General features: G+C 51.3%; 1 protein-coding gene and 1 pseudogene across 2 annotated transcripts; one reads left to right on the top strand and one right to left on the bottom strand.

Annotated features, from left to right (window-relative positions):
- Positions 1–933: 933 nt before the first annotated feature.
- On the top strand, positions 934–14962 carry BPIFB6 (BPI fold containing family B member 6). 2 transcript variants are annotated; one of them, XM_078375462.1, is made up of 17 exons: positions 934–979; positions 1641–1735; positions 2908–3015; positions 4262–4361; positions 5316–5420; positions 5912–6061; positions 6230–6293; positions 6746–6806; positions 7555–7646; positions 8491–8667; positions 9812–9865; positions 10239–10412; positions 11155–11222; positions 12728–12773; positions 13556–13619; positions 14011–14087; positions 14735–14962. In XM_078375462.1, exons 3-17 carry the CDS (start codon positions 2916–2918, stop codon positions 14765–14767), a joined length of 1365 nt encoding a protein of 454 aa, XP_078231588.1. In that variant the 5' UTR covers positions 934–979; positions 1641–1735; positions 2908–2915; the 3' UTR covers positions 14768–14962. The 2 variants fall into 2 exon arrangements, with proteins under 2 accessions (XP_078231588.1, XP_035153986.3); XM_035298095.3 differs by lacking the exon at positions 1641–1735.
- Positions 14963–17575: 2613 nt separating this feature from the next.
- LOC118154040 (pseudouridine-5'-phosphatase pseudogene) lies at positions 17576–18503 on the bottom strand (annotated as a pseudogene).
- Positions 18504–19259: the final 756 nt, after the last annotated feature.

Raw genomic sequence — 19259 nt, 5'->3', positions numbered from 1 at the left:
GGTGGGCAGAACAGAGGCTGGCAACCCCAAGGCCGGTCCCAGGTCAGTGGCCGGTTCATCCTGTACCTCTGAGGTCACCCTGTCTTCACTTCTCCCAGGTTTGGACCTTAAGAGAAAGCACCCCCCCCCCCACCGACCTGGTACTGCATCGTAGCATCTTCAGGAGGTCCCTTTGAAGACACCCCACTTGGCCATTAGCTCCTTGTGCCCCCTGTGAGTGAACCTTGGGGGACAAATGCCCCAGTGGACTCAGCCAGCATCTCCTAAGCCTTGTGTGCTTGCCGGCCCCTGCCTGAAACACCTTGCCTCTGTCCTGCAGAGCCAGCTATGCTCCCTCCCTGGGATCAGCTCCAGCATCTCTTGCTCACAGGTCTCCGGGTTCCGATGCTCACACTGTTCTTCCATCTCTGTCCCGTCTTCCTGGTTTAGTGGCCTCCATCACCCTGGCCTCCCTCAGGCACGATAGGCCTTGTGGTTGTTGACCTGCACAGTGCCTGCCTCCCGCTTTGGCTTCCAGGAACTCTCTTAGGGCAGGAACCCTAACTGCCTGTTCACTGAGATACCCCAGAGCCCTGCATAGGTCTGGCACACAGTAGGTGCTCAGCATGTGTTTCTTGAAGAAACAAATGCATGTTCTCTGTGTGTCCAGACTTAATGGGAGGTGCTGGGTCTAGGAGAGGGACAGTGTGAGAACTGATGGCTGCTTGGGCAGCCACATCCTGTCCCTGGCGCCCGCCCCTATGAGGCCACCAGGATTCCCAGCCACTCTTGTCTTCTGTGCTATTTATGTTGGAACAGACTAAAATTTCACGTAAGCAATGGGGCTCCTGTTCTTCAAGCCTCTAGATGATTATCTGGGCCTTATTAAGCCCTTTATTATTCCAAGCCACTAATCAGGCTCCCGAATATAAGGGCTTCCTCAGCTCAGGGTCAGGAGACGGGGGTCAGTCATCTGCAGAACTTCCCTGAGCTCAGCAAGGTAAGGACAGCCCCCACCTGTGGAACTCTCCCCAGAGAGTGTCTTATCCAGCTTTGTCATTTTACAGATGAGAAACTAAGGCCCAGAGAGGGGAAGAGAATTGCCTGAGGTCACACAGCAAATGGGTGGCAGGGCCACGGCTTGCATCCATGTCCTGACCCCCAACTAGTGCTCCCCACCTCATAGGTGACCACTGGGCCTTGCAGTTTGCCGACGCTGTAGGACTTAGGAAAGATCAAGTAGGCAGCAGGTCCAGTGGACCTCCTTGGGCTCCATCTGAGGTTGAGGGGAGACCAAGGAGGGAAACCTCCGGCTCTGCTTTGTAGGATCTCAGAGCTGAGCTGGGTACCCAGGAGTGGGAGGGCATCTAGGAGTATGTGCCAGGCAGAGAGAGGGAAGAAGGGACTTCTGGTGGGGAAAACAATGAGCAGAGGATGGGGGTGGTTGGGGGTAGCAGGAAGCACTCATCACAGTAGGGTGGATTATTTGCAGTCAGGTCCCATCTGTGATCTTTGAGGCTAGGGGCAGTTGGGGTTGAGGGAGGCTTCTGGTAGAGGAGGCAAGGGCTGAAATGAGCACTTGGGGGCTGAGTTGGTGATAGGTGGATAGAGGGAAGGCATTCTTTTATTTTGTTTTTCTTTCTTTTTTATTATACTTTCAGTTCTGGGGTACATGTGCAGAAAGTGCAGGTTTGTTACATAGGTATACACGTGCTATGGTGATTTGCTGCGTCCATCACCCCGTCATCTACGTTAGGTATTTCTCCTAATGTTAGCCCTTTCCAATCCCCCCACAGCCCCTGCTCTCCCTCCCCTAGTCCCCACAGCCCCCAGCAGGCCCCAGTGTGTGACGTTCCCCTCCCTGTGTCCATGTGTTCTCATTGTTCAACACTCACTTATGAGTGAGAACATGCGGTGTCTGGTTTTCTGTTCTTGTGTCAGTCTGCTGAGGACGGATAGAGGGAAGGCATTCTAAAAAGGAGGGACAACTTAGGAAAAGCACATTTAGAAACAAAACCCTAGCATTAACCATTTGTCCCAGAGACGCTCACAAAGCCACGTGTTATTCTGAGCCACTTGTAACCTGACCCCTGAGTAGAGGAAGGATTCCCGGTAGAGGAAGGTAATGGAGCTGGAGAGGGATGTGGAGTCCTCACAGACTCAGCCCTCATGGGCCCTGCCTTCATTCTTTTCAGCCAAAGCTCAAAACTGAAATATACACTTGGCCCTGGTTGGGAGAGTTTCAGGTCTTGAAAAGTAGGAGGGAGGGATTTCTACAGGCCCAGGGGTGGGGTAGGGCTTTCCTGGGAACCTGGAAGGATCTGGGTGGGAGGTCCTTGCTCAGTTCACTGTTCACTGGCTATGGGACTTAATATCTGTGCCTCAGTTTCTCTGTTGGTGAGGCGATGTCTCAAGGGGCCATTCAGGGCTCAGAGTTGAGCTTTCTGAGTTCCACATGGAAGTGGGATGAGCTGGAGGAGTTGGGGAGGGCCAGTGTCTGTAGGGTCAAGGTGGGAACACAGGGCTCTCTACTCCCACAATGCAGTGGGAGCACCCTGAGTCAGGGAAGGGCTGGAATTCCCTCTGTGGCTTCAGCATTGAGCCACACTTGAACCCATGAAAAAGCGCAGCTGAACTTTCCTCCAGCCCCATCTTGCAGGCTGGTTAGAACACATCATGCCCACGAGGAATCAGGCTTACAGAGGGAACCGAGCTACCTGGGGTGTGGCTCCAGAGGCCCTGTGTTTAATCTGGGGGTTCCTCAATCCCTTGGGAGAGGGCAGTGCTCATGTTTGTTGAACTGGCTGGAGTTCAAAGGCTTCTGGAGCCCCAGCAACATCCAGGGGGCTTGATCTGCTCTGAGACAGGAGATTCCCCAGGGGAACTGGGGTCTGGTGGGCTGCACCCAATTCAGGCCCCTCGGCACAGGTGGTGCCATGCTGCGGATCCTGGGCCTGGCACTCTGCAGCCTGCTGACCTGCACGCAAGCCGAGCCTGGGGCCCTGCTGCGGCTGGGCATGGACATCATGAACCACGGTGAGCTTGTGGGCCCGGGCGTGGGGCTGGGAGGTGGTGCTTGGGGTAGGTGGTAGGTAGTTGCTGCTCATGGTTGCACATCCTGGAACATCCTGTGAGCCTCAGAGTAAACTTATGAGCAATGTATTATTATTATTCTCCAACTTTACAGAGGGGAGAGGCCAAGGACCAGGGATGATTTTCCCATGCTCCCTCTGCAAGTTAGAGGCAGAGCTGGAAATCCCGCTCCCTTGGAGCCTTTCCTTGACTCTGACGGCAGGGGTGTTTAGCCACAAGTGGGCTGTGGGAGGGACAGACAAGGGTCAAATCCCAGCAACAACTTGCTGTGTGACCTCAGGCAAGTTACTTGCTCTCTCTGTGTTGCTGTTTGCTCATCTGTAAAGGTAAAATGTAAAGAAATGTAAAATAGGGTGACCAGTGTGTCCCTAGCAGGATCAGATAACATGTGAGTTAAAATCTCTCGGAGGAGACCTTAGTAAAATGTATTTTCCACCTCCACCCCAGGCTCCACTAGCACAAGGGAAATGGAGTCACATCCAGTGCAAAAGCCTAATGACTATTCTACCACCTCAGCGTTTGTCCCCTCCCTGGGAATTAGCTTGTGACCATAATGGAGGTGTCTTTGGCAAGGTGCTATTTGGAGTTGGGGCCTCTAGGTTTGGGGAATCAGAAATTCTCTGCTTTGGGCTCAGAATCTGCATTCAAGTCCCCAGAGGAGACCCTAATCACCCAGGCTTGGGAGTGGCTGGTCCACAAGATAAACTCAGTACCCAGGGTTCAAGAGCTTCACTATATGCCCCCTGCAAACTGCTCTAGTTTCTCTGTCGTGTCTGTCCTCACCCTCCAGCCATGCTGACTCTATCTTCTTCTCCCACTGTGCCCCTTTCTCTTCCACCCACCTTTGCACTTGCTGTGGCCTCTGCCCAGACGGATACCTTTTATCTCTTTGCTTCCTGCTGAAAATTATTATTCCCCCTTCAAGGACCAGCTGATCTGTCTGTCATCTCCTCCTGGAAGCCTTCCCCAGCTCTTCCCTTCCTGCCTAAACCCTCGTGTGGCTCCTACAGCTTGTTACTGTCACTGCTGGTGACTCTGTCTTCCCCCACTGGGCTTGGGTACTATGGGATGCATCTCTGGATCTCTGCCATCATCCAGCCCAGGGTGGGGCACAGTGACTGTGAGTGGCCTGGGATGCCTGAGAGATTGGCCCAGGGCTAATCTCTCCAACTAAATGTGTCCACTCCAGAGGTCCAGAGTGCCATGGATGAGAGTCATATCCTAGAGAAGATGGCAGCTGAGGCAGGCAAGAAACAGCCGGGAATGAAACCTATCAAGGGCATCACCAAGTGAGTCGGGAAGGGGAGCTGGAGGGTGGTGGTTAGGGCAGACGGTGGTGGGGAGTGCTGCGCCCAAGACCTGAGGAGGCCAGGTAATGGCCTTGAGTAGGTCACTGCTCCTGCCTGGGCCTGGACTTTCTCAGCCATTCACTGGGGACAGTTTTGGGTCATTGTGAGGAGGAAATGAGGTTGGAAAGTCAAATTTCAACTCCCTGTATGCAACACGAGCTCACTGAATGTACGTGAAATTAAATGAAAACATCCTCAAATGGTAGAGCTGGAAAGGCATCAAAATCATCTAATGACAGGAGGAAACTGGTTCCTCTGCAAGTGCCACAGGGGGTTGATCAGTAGGGGCTGCCTGAGACCATGCACTTGGGAGGCACTATCTGCACTTAGCAGGAACTAGGACTGTGATCAACTAGCAATGTCTGCCAAGAGCTCGGGATGGGCGAGTGGGGGTATGTGTGCCACGTGTCGTTTGTTATCCTGATCTCAACTAGTGGTTCTCAACCAGGGCTGATTTTGCCTCCAAGAGGATTTTTGGCAATGTCCAGAGACATTTTTGGTTGTCACAAGTTGTGGGAGCTCAGGGAATGCTCAGCCTCATGACAAAGAATTATCCTGCCCAAAATGTGGATGGTGCCACTTTTGAGAAACCCTGATCTAAGCAAACCTCCCATTTTATTGATGGAGAAATTGAGGCTCACATAAGGAAATGGTCTCACAGTCAGCCATGTGTCCCACCTCCCATATAATGAGTGCTTTCTATGTACAAATTGACTCATGTCCAGCCTTTTGTTTGCATTTTATAATGGCCCCATAAGGCAGGCTGACCCCTGTGATATGGGATGGGGGCTGGGGTTAGCCAAAGGCCTCCCAGTAAGGTGGTAGAGAAGTGGGTGGAGGTCCCAGGTCTTTGCCTGCTCAGATCTCATTGCTGTGGCCGCATGCCCCTCCCAGTTTGAAGGTGAAGGATGTCCAGCTGCCCATCATCACCCTGGACTTTGTACCTGGAGTGGGCATCTTCCAATGTGTGTCCACAGGCATGACCATCACTGGCAAGAGGTGAGTGTGGCAGGGGAGGGGCAGGGGGAGGAGAATGGCCTTCCTGTCTCATCCTTACATGCGCATTTATTGAGTGCCTACTGTGTACCATCTGAGTGTTGTAATCTGGGAGGATGTAGACTGGCTTTCTACCTTTGTGAGGAACCAGACCTAAGCACAGTCAGACTGAGTGACTGGCCTAGGACAGAGGAAGCATCAGGCAGTGGTAGGGGATGGTCAGAAAAGGTTTTGGGGAGGCAATGACAGCTAAGCCTCCCCAAAACCTTTTTGAAGGATGAATTTGAAGGATGGGTAGGAGTTCACCAGAACAAGGAAGGAGGGAGAAAAGCTGGTTGTGTGACCTGGGGCAGGTCCTGTCCCTTTTCTGTCTTGTGGGGGTGGTCTCCTATCCTTTCCCCGTCTCAGCTGCTGAGACTGTGAGCAAAGAGAAGACAGGGAGATTGAACACCGTGGCAGAGATGCCCATGGTGCCTGCCTGCTCTGTCCTCCAGCTTCATGGGAGGGAACATGGAGATCATCGTGACCCTGAACATCACAGCCACCAACCGGCTTCTGCAGGATGAGGAGACAGGCCTCCCCGTGTTCAAGAGTGAGGGCTGTGAGGTCATCCTGGTCAATGTGAAGACCAACCTGCCTAGCAAGTGAGGGGCTCTGTGGCTGGGGAGGAAGGCCAGTCCATGTTCCTATACGCCCCAGCAGATCACTTCCAAGCCCATGGAACCTCCTTAACCGTGTCTCTTTATGTCCTGTGCCTAAATTCCTGCACTGGTACACCTATTCACCTATCCTCGGTGCCTGTGTCCATCTAGCATGCTGCCCAAGGTGGTCAACAAGTTCCTGGACAGCACCCTGCACAAGGTCCTCCCTGGGCTGGTGAGTGGCCCGGAGAAAGCCTCCACTCCTCGTTGCTGGGACTGCTGAGACTAGGGCTGGCAAATGCATTTCTATTGGGTGCTGACCCTGATTGGCTGTTAGTGGCTGGGAAGAGTTCTGAGACTGTGGCTGGCTCAGTGGAAGAAAGTGCCACAATCATCTAGTGATGTCTGCCATGAGCAGGGGAGGAGGCAGTGACAGCCTGCATACACAGCTTGCCAATCCTGCTTTGATGTCCAGTCCCAGGGAAAGAGTCCCTGCTAATGTTTGCAGACTGATTTTGGCAACAGATCTGGACTCTCTTCCAAGCTCTGCCATTGACTTGGGACCTCAGTTTTCCCACCAGTCCTTGTCTCACCGGGGCTCTTGGGATTCCCTACGGGGTAGCATTCAGCTGTGTGGAGGCTTTTGATGCAGGAACCCTCTCAGCTCAGTGCCTTCTCTGCTTCCAGATGTGTCCCGCCATCGATGCAGTCTTGGAGTATGTGAACAGGAAGTGGACAAACCTCAGTGGTGAGTATAGCTCTAGCCACACCCTGCCCTACCTAGGGACATTAGGAAAGATGGACTTCAATGTCCCATCGCCCATCCTAGTGCCTACTTCCTGCCCAGCCTTGGGACTGAAGGAGGTTTGAGGTCATGATGTTCATCTCCCCACTGTCCACATGGGAAACCTGAAGTCCCCAGGGAATCTGGGTTCCTTTTCTCTCATGTCCCTATCCAACATTGCATCCCAAACCCCACAAGACTCCAAGGACGGCAGCCCTTTTTCACTCATCCACAAGCCTTGTGCCTGATTAGTAATCCTGATGGTGGTAATACCTGAATCTCCTTTACTGAGGGGATAGATGCTTCCATCATTTTGGGGTCCCAGTGTGGGAGAGAGGAAACCTCAGTGACTGGGACTGAAGAAAACTCATTCATGTCCTGAGCAGCTTGGCCTGGGAAGAGTCACTTCACTCTTCTCAGCCTCAGTTTATTCATCTATGAAATAGAGCTGGTAATCCTGAACGTGCCAGTCTGTTGTAAGGTCCAAGCAGTGACAGCCCTTGGTGAACTCGCAAGCTCTGTGTTGTGTGCTGTATCATGTGACTTTCCAGGCCAGGCACCATGGCTTCCATTCTACAGATGAAGTTACAGAGGCCTGGAGGTGCTTGGGTCACATGGAGCGCCGGGTGCAGGTGGCAGCTGGCTGGTGCCAGCTTCTCTGGGCTGCTCCCAGGGTTGGTGCCTCTTTGAGTGGAACCTCCTCTTCACACAGACCCCATGCCTGTGGGCCAGATGGGCACCATCAAATATGTCCTGACATTCACACCGACCACCACAGCCAGCTACATCCAAGTGGACTTCAGTGTAAGTGCCGAGGGCCACCCAGGTGCTGAGGTCTCAGGATCACTGGTCAGGGCGGTGGGTGCTGCTTCTGCCTGGACAGGTGGCTGGACTAGGGCTCTGGAGGGAGGAAGGCCCCTCAAGTCCTGGAGGCCAGGCCCACCATGAGGGTGTTTGTGGACCCTGGACCTCTCCCTCTTTCCGCTCTAAACACGAACCTTCAGTGCCCCAGCTGCCTTCTGGGGCTGCTGACTTCACACTCATGTTCCCCGCTAGGCTGTTTGCTTCTCCCAATGAGTGGCTCACCCAGTTGTACCCTGCCATCACATAGATAGGAACACTGAGGCCTAGGCGGAGGGGAGGGCTGGGCTAGGGTCCTGCGGTGAGTTGGTGTCAGAGTTGGGCCGTCACCCAGATCTCCAGAGCTCCAGGTGAAGACGTGAGATGCAGCTTCCAGGAATGCAAAGTAAAATGCTAAGACGTCACCTCCCTGTGAGGCCTTCCTCCAGCAGAGTTCTTACAGGCCCCATGTCAATTTCTGCCTGATGCTTTCGCTTGAGAACAAAGCAGAAATCACGTTCTGAATAAATGAGGGCTCCAGCCACTTAGAGCAGCTGAGGCTACCAAAGCAGGGCCGGAAGAAAGTGCCAGTGGTTGAGTGACCGACTCCCTTATCCTCCCAGGCCTCAGTCTACCCACCTGTACACTGGAAGCATTGGCCCACTGTGGCTCATTGTAGTTCTGTTGATAACATTTCATGATTTGCTGACTTTGGGTTTGGCTGGATCCCCATTTGCGGAGGACTGAGACACCCCTTGACACCATCCCTCAAGCCAAGGCTGAGTGTCTCCCTCTCACCGTCCCACAGCCTGTGGTGCAGCAGCAAAAGGGCAAAACCATCAAGCTTGCTGGTGCCGCGGAGACCTTCGCGTTCCCTGAGGGTTATGCCGAAGGCTCGTCACAGCTGCTGCTCTCAGCCGCCCTCCTCTCCTCAGAGCTTGCCCTTCTGCAGAAGTCTTTCCATGTGAATATCCAGAATACGACGGTGAGCTGTCCAGTTCCCCATCCCATCTGCCTCTGTCCATTACAGTGCAGTCCCTGCCTAGTTTTTCTATTATGAAAATTATCCTGGAGTTGTGGGCAACACTAGGACTGAAAGATGCAGGACTCATTTGAGTTTCTCTCATCAGTTCATCTCACTACCCACCATCCCTCTGTCCATGTAAGTCACCCTTACATCCATCTGTCCATACAGCCAACCATTTATCAACCAACATCACTAATGTCTTGGCCATCCATACACCTTCCTTTTATCCAAGCATCACCCACCTACCCATCTTTCTAGCTGTCACGTATTTATCATAGGTTCTATCCTTCCAGTAGCATCCGTCCAACCCTTCATATCATCCACATAACACCTACTAAGTCTGATACTGTTAAATGAATGAATGTATGCACCTGCCATTCACCACTCAAACACTACATCCACCCAACTTTCCATCCTCATACTCATCCACTCATTCAGCCATCCATCCATCTATCCATCTGTCCATCCATCCAATGTCCATTCATTCCACACTGATCTATCCATTCATCATCCCAACCGTCTGTTCACCATTCATCCATGTACCTTCCCACCCATCCTCCCACCCATCAGTCCATTCATCTATTTTCCCAACCATTTATCATTCTACTCCACCATCTTCCCATCCACCCATCTTCCGATTTACCATTCCTTTCATTCAAACACTAACCCATCTTTCCATCCACACATCACTCATCCATGTATCCTTCCCTAGATTTCTGCCTACCTATCCATTCATTCATCATCCTCCCACCCAACTCCCCATCTGTTTATCCATTTTCCCATCCGTCTATCTAACCATCTCCAAATATGCCTGTCTACCCATCCCCTTCCCCACCACATCTACCCATTCTCCCATCTGTCATTCTGCTTTTTCATCAACAACATTTTCTCAGCATTTGACCTTGTGTTAAGAGCTATGCGTATTGAAAGGTGTAAGTCATCACCTGGGCTACTCAGAAAGCAGGTTATCTAGTGAAACCCAGAGTGGAAAGTGTGTGATGAAGGGAGCCTCAAAGGGTACACCTTATCAAGGCAGTGGAGATGTCTGTTAGGATGGGCCGGGGGGGCTCCAGCAACCTTGACCTTCACTTTTATTTTGTAGATTGGTGAGCTGCCCCCACAAACCACTGAGACGCTGGCTGGCTTCATTCCTGAAGTGAGTGCCATATCTCCCCAACACCACTGCACCCTGTCCTGCCCTATTGTCCTCCAGTCAAAGCAGTGGGACGTGGGAGGCAGCTTTTCATGACACATGTTCCTTGTCCAACATTGAAACACCTTGCCTTCTTCTTAAAGCACTTCTTGGGTCCAGCATAGGAAACAGCTCTACTTTCGTGCATTGGATTCTACTTTCTATGTCCAGTAGAGAATACCCAAATTTTATTTCCTAATAGATGCAGGAAATAAAAGAAAGAAAATACAAAGCTGTGTCCAATGTAGAAATTACCTACATCTTGAGGGACCCCTTATTTCAACTGAAGCCACTAGCCTAAGGACTGGCCCTGAGTGAAGTGCTTTGGTTTCCATAGATGGCTGTGGCTTATCCCAAATCAAAGTCCTTGATGGCCCAGATCAGGATAAATAAACCTCCCAAGATCACCATGAAGACAGGCAAGAGCCTGCTACACCTCCACGGGACCCTAGAGATGTTCGTGGCTCGGCGACGGGGCAAGACTACAACGTCCCTCTTTCGCCTAGAAGTGGTGAGGAAATTGTTCCCTTCCCCATTTTATTCCCCACCTCGTGGGTATTCAAGGCTGGAGGAGGGGATGTTGTAGTTGACAGCCAAGTCATGGGTCAGAGGGTTCTCAGTTAATCTTGACTATGTCTGATCCTTGGCTCTGCCATTGAACCTCTGAACGGCCAGAAAGTGGCTTAGTCCTTTCTTTCTCTTTCCTCCCTTTTCTCTCTCTTTCCTCCCTTTTCTCTCCCTCCAACATTCTTCAGCAACTACAAAGGCAGGGAAGGGTTCACGGATGGGACTATGGGTGCCTAGGAAGATCCCAAATCCAGTTTGGGGAAATCACAAAGGGCTTCCAAGAGGAGGCGATAGCTGAGCTATGTTTTGAAGGTTGAGCAGGAGCTTGCCAGAGAAGGGTTGGGGACAGAGAGTCTTACCAGGAAGACTGGGGACAGAGGACACCCCAGGCAGAGGTTCCAGCATGTGCAAAGGCCTGGATCAATCATATGATGTGTGCAGGGACCAACTGGTGGTGCCAGGTATTTTGGGGGGTGCCGCCCTGGCTCAGGACAAGGAGGGATGAGAAGCCTGGGCTGGGGCAGTGGGAGATGGCTGGGTTCAGTTCGTGAGGATGGGCAGAGAGAGGATCCCCTGCTTTGTCTTGGCAGTGGTGGTGGTGTTGGGAGGGTGGTAGTCTCTGGCTTTGCCAGTCCTGATGGTGGGGAACTCACTGCCTTCTCCCTGCTTCCTCCCCACTGTGCCAGCACTTCAATCTGAAAGTCCAGTACTCAGTGCATGAGAACCGGCTACAGATGACCACCTCTTTGGACAGGTAGGAGCCTGCTGTCCCATGCTGGCATCCCTCTATCCCTTCACATTTGGCCTCCTGCTCCAGCACACCCTACACTACCAGGCTGATCCACCCAGCACAGTCCACACTGCCGGGCTGCTCTAGTTACTCTTCCTGCTCTGGAACCCTCAATGACTCCCCATTGTCTGCATAATCTTTTCTCAAATCTTAGCCTGGCCGTCAAGGCCCTTCTCAAGTTCTTCCACCTCTACCCTCACTCTTCGCCTAGGCTCTTTCACAGTGAATCTGCTCATGGGCCCATGCCCCCTTTACCATAAATAAGCCTTTACCCATGCCATTCAAATGTCACCCAAGAGAGAGTCATGGTCCGGCTCAAATGCCACCTCCTCTACAAAGCCTTTCTTTATACTAATAGCAGCTAACTTTCATTTATGGAGCTCTCTCTGTATGTGAGGCACCAGCTGCATACATTATATTAATGATCCGATTTCATTCTTACACCTTGGGAGGAGAGTACTGCAAACATCTTAGCTTAACATTCGGTCACTGTTAATTCTTGTACTTGCCTTAATAATTAATCACATCGAGATTAATTATGTCAGTATTCTTTCAGTTGCAAGAGAGAGAATTCCAACTTTAACTGACTTAAGCCCCAAAGGGAATCTTTGGTTCATATAATTGAAAACTTCAGGGATTGTTCTGCCTTCAGGTGTGGTTGGATCCAGGCACACAAATGAAATCCTTGAGAGTCTATCTCCTTCTTCCTCTCAACTTTGCTATCCACTTTGTTGGCTAAATTCTCAGGCAGTTTCTCCCCTCAGGGTGGCAGAGTGACCTCGACAAGAGAATCGTCTTGTCCAGTGGTTCTGACAAAATCACTGAGGCATGGATGTAGTTTGGGTCACAGGACCAACTCTAAGCCAGTCACTTGACTGAGAGATGAAATGCTCTGATTGGCTGGGCCTGGGTCACAGACTCACCTGAGGGACTTTGGGTTCAGCCCATCTGAATGGCTTGGCATGAGAGTGGAAAATTGAGGATTTGTTACAGGAATAGAGATTAGACAGGTAGAGCCAGCAGATGGCCATCGCATGGTCTGCTCTGGTGCCGACATATGTTAGTGCCTCATGGAGCCAGTGCAGGGGAGGGGGCCAGGGGAAGGGCTCCTGATCTGTGTCCTGCAAGGATCTGAGACTGCCCAGTTGGGCTGTAAACCTCCGCATAGCTGGCCTTGGGCAGGAGCAATAGACACGAAGGGGGGGTCCCAGAGGGGAGAGTCAGGACCAGGGAGAGGAGGCACAGGAGAGTCTAGTGGTTTGAGCTTGGAGAAATCACGTGCTATAACGAAAGGTGGTAAGTGTCCCATCATAGGTAGCAGACTCAGGAGCACCTGGTCTGAAGGCTGTAGATGGGAATCCTGTATCAGGGAGGTGTTGGGGTGCTTGGGACCCCCTTCTCCAGGGCCAGGGCCACTGGCTCTGACCACTGTTTCCCTCCCCACCTGGCTTGCTCCCCCTTGCCCACAGAGTACTGAGCTTGTCCCGGAAGTCCTCATCGATTGGCAGCTTCAATGTAAGTGTCCCAAGTACTCCTGCGTGAGGACAAGACTGGGCTTATTCTCCCTTGGGACTGCAGGGCCAAGTCCCTGAAATGGAGGCAGATAAACAGAGCAAGGCCACTGTGAGGCCTGGTGCTCCTGACTTGCCTTGTGAGCTTGGGAAAGTCCCTCAGCCTCTCTGAATCCCTGTTTCCTTTTCTCGATAGAAGCTGGACATCTCCCGGGATTGGTTTTAAAAACATTATTGTGAACAGTGGCAGCCTGGGCTGGCCTTGGTTGGCCAAGCTTTAATCTTATTAGTCTCTGTAGCCTCAGGGTCCAACCCGGAAACTGACCCTAGGAGGTGCCAGCACCGCCACTTACTCTGTGATCATGTGCTTTATCTAAACTCTTCATCCCCATGGAAACCCTGGGAGCAGGTGCAATTATATTTCGCGTTCAAAGATGGGAAAACTCAGCTATAGAGAGGTGGTAAGTGAGCGACTCATCAAAGCTTCTGAGTTTCTGTAGGATCAGGAGTGGGGTCCGCAGAGCCACCTCCTCTCTCCTGAGTTTTCCCATTCCTGCACCATGACCCAAAGCCCCACATGTCATCGGGATTAAGCAGAGGTGAAGGGTGTAGGTCTACAGTCCGGAGCCAAGGCCAGGCCCAGTTTTGATGCCAGCTGGACAAACTAATTGATGTCTATTATTCACTTCTGTGACCCCCAGGCCTAGCCAGAGAGGGCCAAAAAGATCTGTTGAATGGTGTTGCACTGAATGAATGCAGATGTTTTCTCTTTCTTTCTCTCTCCAGGAGAAGGACTTAACTGGCTTCATCACTGACTATCTCGAAGAAGCCTACATCCCAGTTGTCAATGGTGAGGGCTCCAACAGGCTTTGGTTTTACTGGTGCCAAGAAGCACTTTAAACAAGAAGGGATGCCACCTGGGTGGTCCCAAAGCCCTATCACTCACCCCAGATGGGGGAGGCTAAAAGGGAGTGGAAGATAACTGCTGAATCTTTGAAGTGAATGTAGTTCACCTGTCTGGAGACAAATGCCTCTCCCACAGTTTGAGCTCTCACACTTGACCCCACATCATAACCCCACATCTTGACCTGGCAAATCAGAATTATTAGCTCTTTGCCCGTACAGCTGGCAGGCATCATGAATCAATCACTGCACTATTTCCCACTATCCCTATCCAGGCAGCCACTCCTTAATCAACTGCACAGCAGTCAGGCTGAGATGACTCTTACTGTATTTCTCAGATGTGCTCCAAGTTGGATTCCCACTCCCGGACTTTCTGGCTATGAATTATAACCTGGCTGAGCTGGACATAGTGGAGGTGAGAGGAGGGGCTGGGGGAGGTTATGTCAATCAACACGATCAGCCAATGAGTGACCAGCAAGAGCCTACCTCTCTCAAACTGGAGTAGGGTAGCGCCTGGGAGGGCAGGTGGCCATCAGGATAATCCTGCCCCTCGCAATCTAGAGCCCTCTTTGGCCAGGGATCCCACAGAAGGATACTTGAACTCCGCTACTCTCTTGTTCTGCCACCTTGGGCCAACTACTCCACCTCTCTCTGTGTCTCCATTTTTCTGTGCTTAAATGGAGGTGATCATACAGACATTGTCCTCATAGAGCTGTTGTTATGCTTCCTTGAGATCATTTACCTAAACGCATGCAGTAAGTGCTCAATAAATATTATCTGGTATGGCATGCCAGCCTTTGAGCTTGGAGTGGTAAATGTACATTTTTCTTACCTGATCTCTCTGCGCTGGGAAGTGGGTGTGCTTGTCCTCACTTGACAGTTGAGAAAATTGAGGCTTAGAGAGGTGGAGGGACCACCCCAGGATCATAAGGCAAGTCTACTTCAACCTTTGCTTAAACACCACGCTGGTTTCCATTTCCTGGCAAGGTCCCCACTTCCATCCCATCCCTGTGCCTGGGTGGTCCCTGGTCATTGCTCCCCTATCCCTTTGCCTCCTGCCAGAATGCCCTGATGCTGGACTTGAAGCTGGAGTGACCATTGGCAGGTCTTACCTGGCAGTTGCCTGCACACCGCCAACCGCCTGCATCCTATGGAGGAGCCCCCGTGATTGGAGCCAGGTGGGCCTGGCCTCTACCGGTGGTGGCTGCTTCCTTTGACAAGGAGTGAATGGGTCAGGCCTGGGCTGGAGACTTGCCAATAAACAGGAAAAAGGCTCTTGCAAACATCTGATGCTTTGGTCTCTTTGTTTTTTTTTAAGTAACAAAGCTGTGTGTGGCTTTTCTTCCCCTTTGGTGGGGTTTGGGGTCTCTGACTAGCTTGTGAGCTGGAGGACAGCTGGTCACAGCATGGGGGAGTTCTTAGCACATATCGAGTACCTGCTCCATGCCCATGGCTTTACTTGTACCATCTCATTTAATCTACACAAGAACTCTATGGGTGGAGGGCAAGTGTCATTCCCACCTTACAGATGAGGGAATTGAGGCACAGGGAGGCCAACTCCCTTGTCCAAGGTCACATAGTTTAGCAAGTGGCAAAGCTCTTCCCACCTTAGCTATGTGCCAAATCTTGGCAGCTTGAGGATTGCTCTGTTCGCCTGGAGCCTGTTACCCCAGGAGCCTTCCCTGGGTCACCTTCTTTAATCCTCACAGTAGTTGAGGGAGGTGGGGGTTGTCCCCATTTCATGGATGAGGAGACTGAGGCTTAGAGAGGTGGAATGACTGTCTTGAGGCCAGCTGGCAAGTCAGGAGGTAGAGCTGGGATGGGAATTCAGCCTGCGAGGCCAACTTGCCTGGGTTTGAATCCTGCCTCCGCCTCCTCGTTGCTATGTGTCCTGGGCATGTCACATCACCAGTCTGAGCCTTGGTTTCCTCACCTGTAAAATGAGAACAATGGCAGTACCAACCTTGGTACCAACCTCAGCAGTCGTTGTGAGGATCACATGAGTTAAATCATAAAAGGTGCTTAGTATGGTGCCTGGCACACAGTAAGTGCTCAATAAATGTTAGCCACAGGTGGGTTTTTGAGTCAGAGAGATGTGCACAAGTGTTTCTGTGTTGGCGTGTGGGTAGGTAATTGTGTGGTCCTGAACCAGTGCATGGATCAGTGTATAAAGGGCCTGTGGGTCAGGTGAGCTGGCGGGAGGGTCTGTGCAGATGTAGGGCCAAGTGTGGAGGTCTGTGTGTGAAAGGACCCTCGTGTCCGTCCGTGTCTGCGTGTGTCTGCGTGTCTTCCCATGTTCACTTGCAGACAGTCTGTGCCGAGGGTGTTTCTATGTCTTTCATTCATGTGAGGATCAGCTTCCTGACATTTGCCATATCTGCCCCATTGCCTCCTGGGATTCACACTGATGCTACTCTTTAAATGGACTCCTTTTTTTTTTAATGTAAATTATGTTTACATGTAGTCAAGTTAAAATACATCTTAAATGTATTCTTCTTTAAAAAAATATGTCAAAAGATTAAATCAGTTTGTGAAGGAAACTGTAAGATGTTGAAACTGGTTTAAAGGAGAATTCAAAGTGCAGACACAGACACAGGCCATCAGGAATGCGGAAGCGAACTTGCCAGAGGCTTGTTCTGCCCTTCACATGCGCTCCTATGGTTCATATACAGCTTCCAGAATTGAAGAGTAGCTCAAGTAGCTCAAACACACACTATCGACGACACAGCTCAGAGTCAGGCCATGAGCAAACACACACTATCGACGACACAGCTCAGAGTCAGGCCATGAGCAAACACACACTATCGACGACACAGCTCAGAGTCAGGCCATGAGCAAACACACACTATCGACGACACAGCTCAGAGTCAGGCCATGAGCAAAAACACACTATCGACGACACAGCTCAGAGTCAGGCCATGAGCAAACACACACTATCGACGACACAGCTCAGAGTCAGGCCATGAGCAAAAACACACTATCGACGACACAGCTCAGAGTCAGGCCATGAGCAAAAACACACTATCGACGACACAGCTCAGAGTCAGGCCATGAGCAAAAACACACTATCGACGACACAGCTCAGAGTCAGGCCATGAGCAAAAACACACTATCGACGACACAGCTCAGAGTCAGGCCATGAGCAAAAACACACTATCGACGACACAGCTCAGAGTCAGGCCATGAGCAAAAACACACTATCGACGACACAGCTCAGAGTCAGGCCATGAGCAAAAACACACTATCGACGACACAGCTCAGAGTCAGGCCATGAGCAAAAACACACTATCGACGATACAGCTCAGAGTCAGGCCATGAGCAAAAACACACTATCGACGATACAGCTCAGAGTCAGGCCATGAGCAAAAACACACTATCGACGACACAGCTCAGAGTCAGGCCATGAGCAAACATCCAGAGATATTTTGAGGTCACAAGAAGAATATAATGCTAGCTAGTAAGGAAATTATTTCCTAGTGCTCATCAGAAACATGGCTTTCCCACGCAGGTTTATTTGTAAATCAGAGAGAACAACCATCTCACTTTATCAGTGCTATCAAATGTTAACAACAACACCAAGGCGAGTGAGGCAGTACACAATAGGAATGTCTGTGTATGATGAATATCTACAGATATATTCATTTATATATGTGTGTACACACACACACACACACACACACACGTGTATACATATATGGATAGTTTACATTTCCTGGCTAGTGTCCAGAAAAACTAAAATAAAAAAGAAACAAACACAAATATAATTTTATTTTGTCTTAGGAAAGGTATATGTTTACATATATATATAATGCCTACATGCATATTAATATATCTGTATGTACGTACATTCCCTTTATCATATGCTACATCCAATTGATTTTTCAGATGATAATTCAGGTTCGATCTTTGTTCCAGGCTGTCTCTACTGTGTTTTCTCTCAACTGTCAAGTTACATTTTATCAACACTTTAGAGAGTGGGTCAAGGCAACACAGGATGAAAAGGGGAACTTCAGGAGGCTAAAATCACCAGTGGTTCAGGTGGCAGTTTGGGAGTCGTTGACTTCCTTTACCTTTCCCCCAGCACTGTGGACCACGAGAGTGGTCTGGCAGCACCACCATGGGACTCCCTCTCACTCATAGGGGTGCAGACAAAACAGCTGGGGCTGGAAGTCCTGCAGGGAACTTAGCACCAGGGTGGCCTTTCTGGTCAGGTCTCGGCTCAAGTTTCCATTTGGAACCATGACCACCTGCATCCTGGCGGCCAGGGCTGCCACCACCACGTTGGGCCCATCTTCGAAGACAAGGCACTCCTCCACAGGAGGAGGTGGAGAAAACCTCTTGCACAAGCCAGGAATACTGCAGTATCGGGTTTGCAGCTCTTCACTTTGGGGTCGTCTCCCAGCACGATGTGATGGAACAGGCCGAAGAGTTCCTTGTGCCTGCTAGTCTCCACCTCAAAGGATGCGGACTCTGAGTTGGTGGCCACGGCAAAGGGGATGTTGTGTTTCCGCAGGTGGAGGATGAGTTTCTCAGCCCCTGGCCTGAGCGCTGCAGTGGGGAACACGTCCCTCAGCCTGGCTTGGCTTTCTTCCACCAGCTCCTCCTTGGACATTAGGACAGTGCAAGATGCCCGCGAGCTCCTGAACCGCCTCCAATGCCCTCTTACCCATGACCTCGGGCTTCACATCCCAGGAGTATTTCTTTTCATAGCTATCACATCTGTCTTGAAACATCACTGAATGGACCCGTTCAGTATCGAGAAGCAGGCTGTCCACGTCCAAAGGGAGGATTGTGGCGGACCACAGGGGTGCTGCCATGATGCCTCTGCCTTGGCCTGCGTAGTGGCAACCAGAGGGTACTCACGCACCCGCCCACCCCGCGCACGTGCACGCGCATGCGCACTATGGGTCCCCCACAAAGGACTTCTAAGTGGACTCCCACAAATCAGCGTCACTTGCTAGAATGTCTTTTAAAAAAAATCTATAACTTTGGGGGGAAAAGATGTATAAGGGGCCTCCTGTGATCAGCTGGTGCCTCAGCCCTGGAAATTATGGAGGTGATATCTATGTGTGTCTGTCTGTTGGGGTGTGTGTGTGTGTGTGTGTGTGTGTGTGTGTGAATGCCTGTCTCCCTGGGGTGAGACTCTGGATGTGGGGATTTGGGGGCATCTGTGTGAGTGGGTCTGTGTCTGGGCACACACGTGTCTGTGAGTGGTGTGGCCAGAGGCCTGATCAGGCCAGTGCTCCCCAAGCCATGGGGCCCTGGCAGATATGCCCTGTCCCAAACTGGCCCAGGCCCATGCCACAGAGGAGGAGGGCCCCTATTGCTTTGTCCCGGATGCCAGGGCCTTCCCCTTGTCCCTATGAACTCTAATCCCGTCACTCATTGCCTCCCCAGCTCTGGGACAATGGCAGCTTTGAGGGAGGCCTGGCAGGTTCAGACGCCAGGGTAATCTATGGGCTACTGATGCCTGGCCCTGGGCATGCCAGAGACACCTCTGTCCCCAACTCCACCCTTGGATGTTCCCACGGCACACTTACGGCTACCTAAAGCCTTGCTGCCACCCTCTCCAGGTCCAGTGTGCTGA

This window comes from Callithrix jacchus, chromosome 5 (genome assembly GCF_049354715.1).
Source record: "Callithrix jacchus isolate 240 chromosome 5, calJac240_pri, whole genome shotgun sequence".
NCBI classification, from domain to species: domain Eukaryota; kingdom Metazoa; phylum Chordata; class Mammalia; order Primates; family Cebidae; genus Callithrix; species Callithrix jacchus.
This window is presented reverse-complemented; position numbering and strand designations above follow the sequence as displayed.

Excerpts from the sequence above, each read along its gene's own strand:
- BPIFB6 (XM_035298095.3), top strand. The coding sequence starts at position 2,916 with ATGCTGCGGATCCTGGGCCTGGCACTCTGCAGCCTGCTGACCTGCACG. Across the intron at positions 8,668-9,811 it reads TGAATATCCAGAATACGACG|ATTGGTGAGCTGCCCCCACA; the intron begins GTGAGCTGTCCA and ends TTTATTTTGTAG. Across the intron at positions 13,620-14,010 it reads CTACATCCCAGTTGTCAATG|ATGTGCTCCAAGTTGGATTC; the intron begins GTGAGGGCTCCA and ends TGTATTTCTCAG.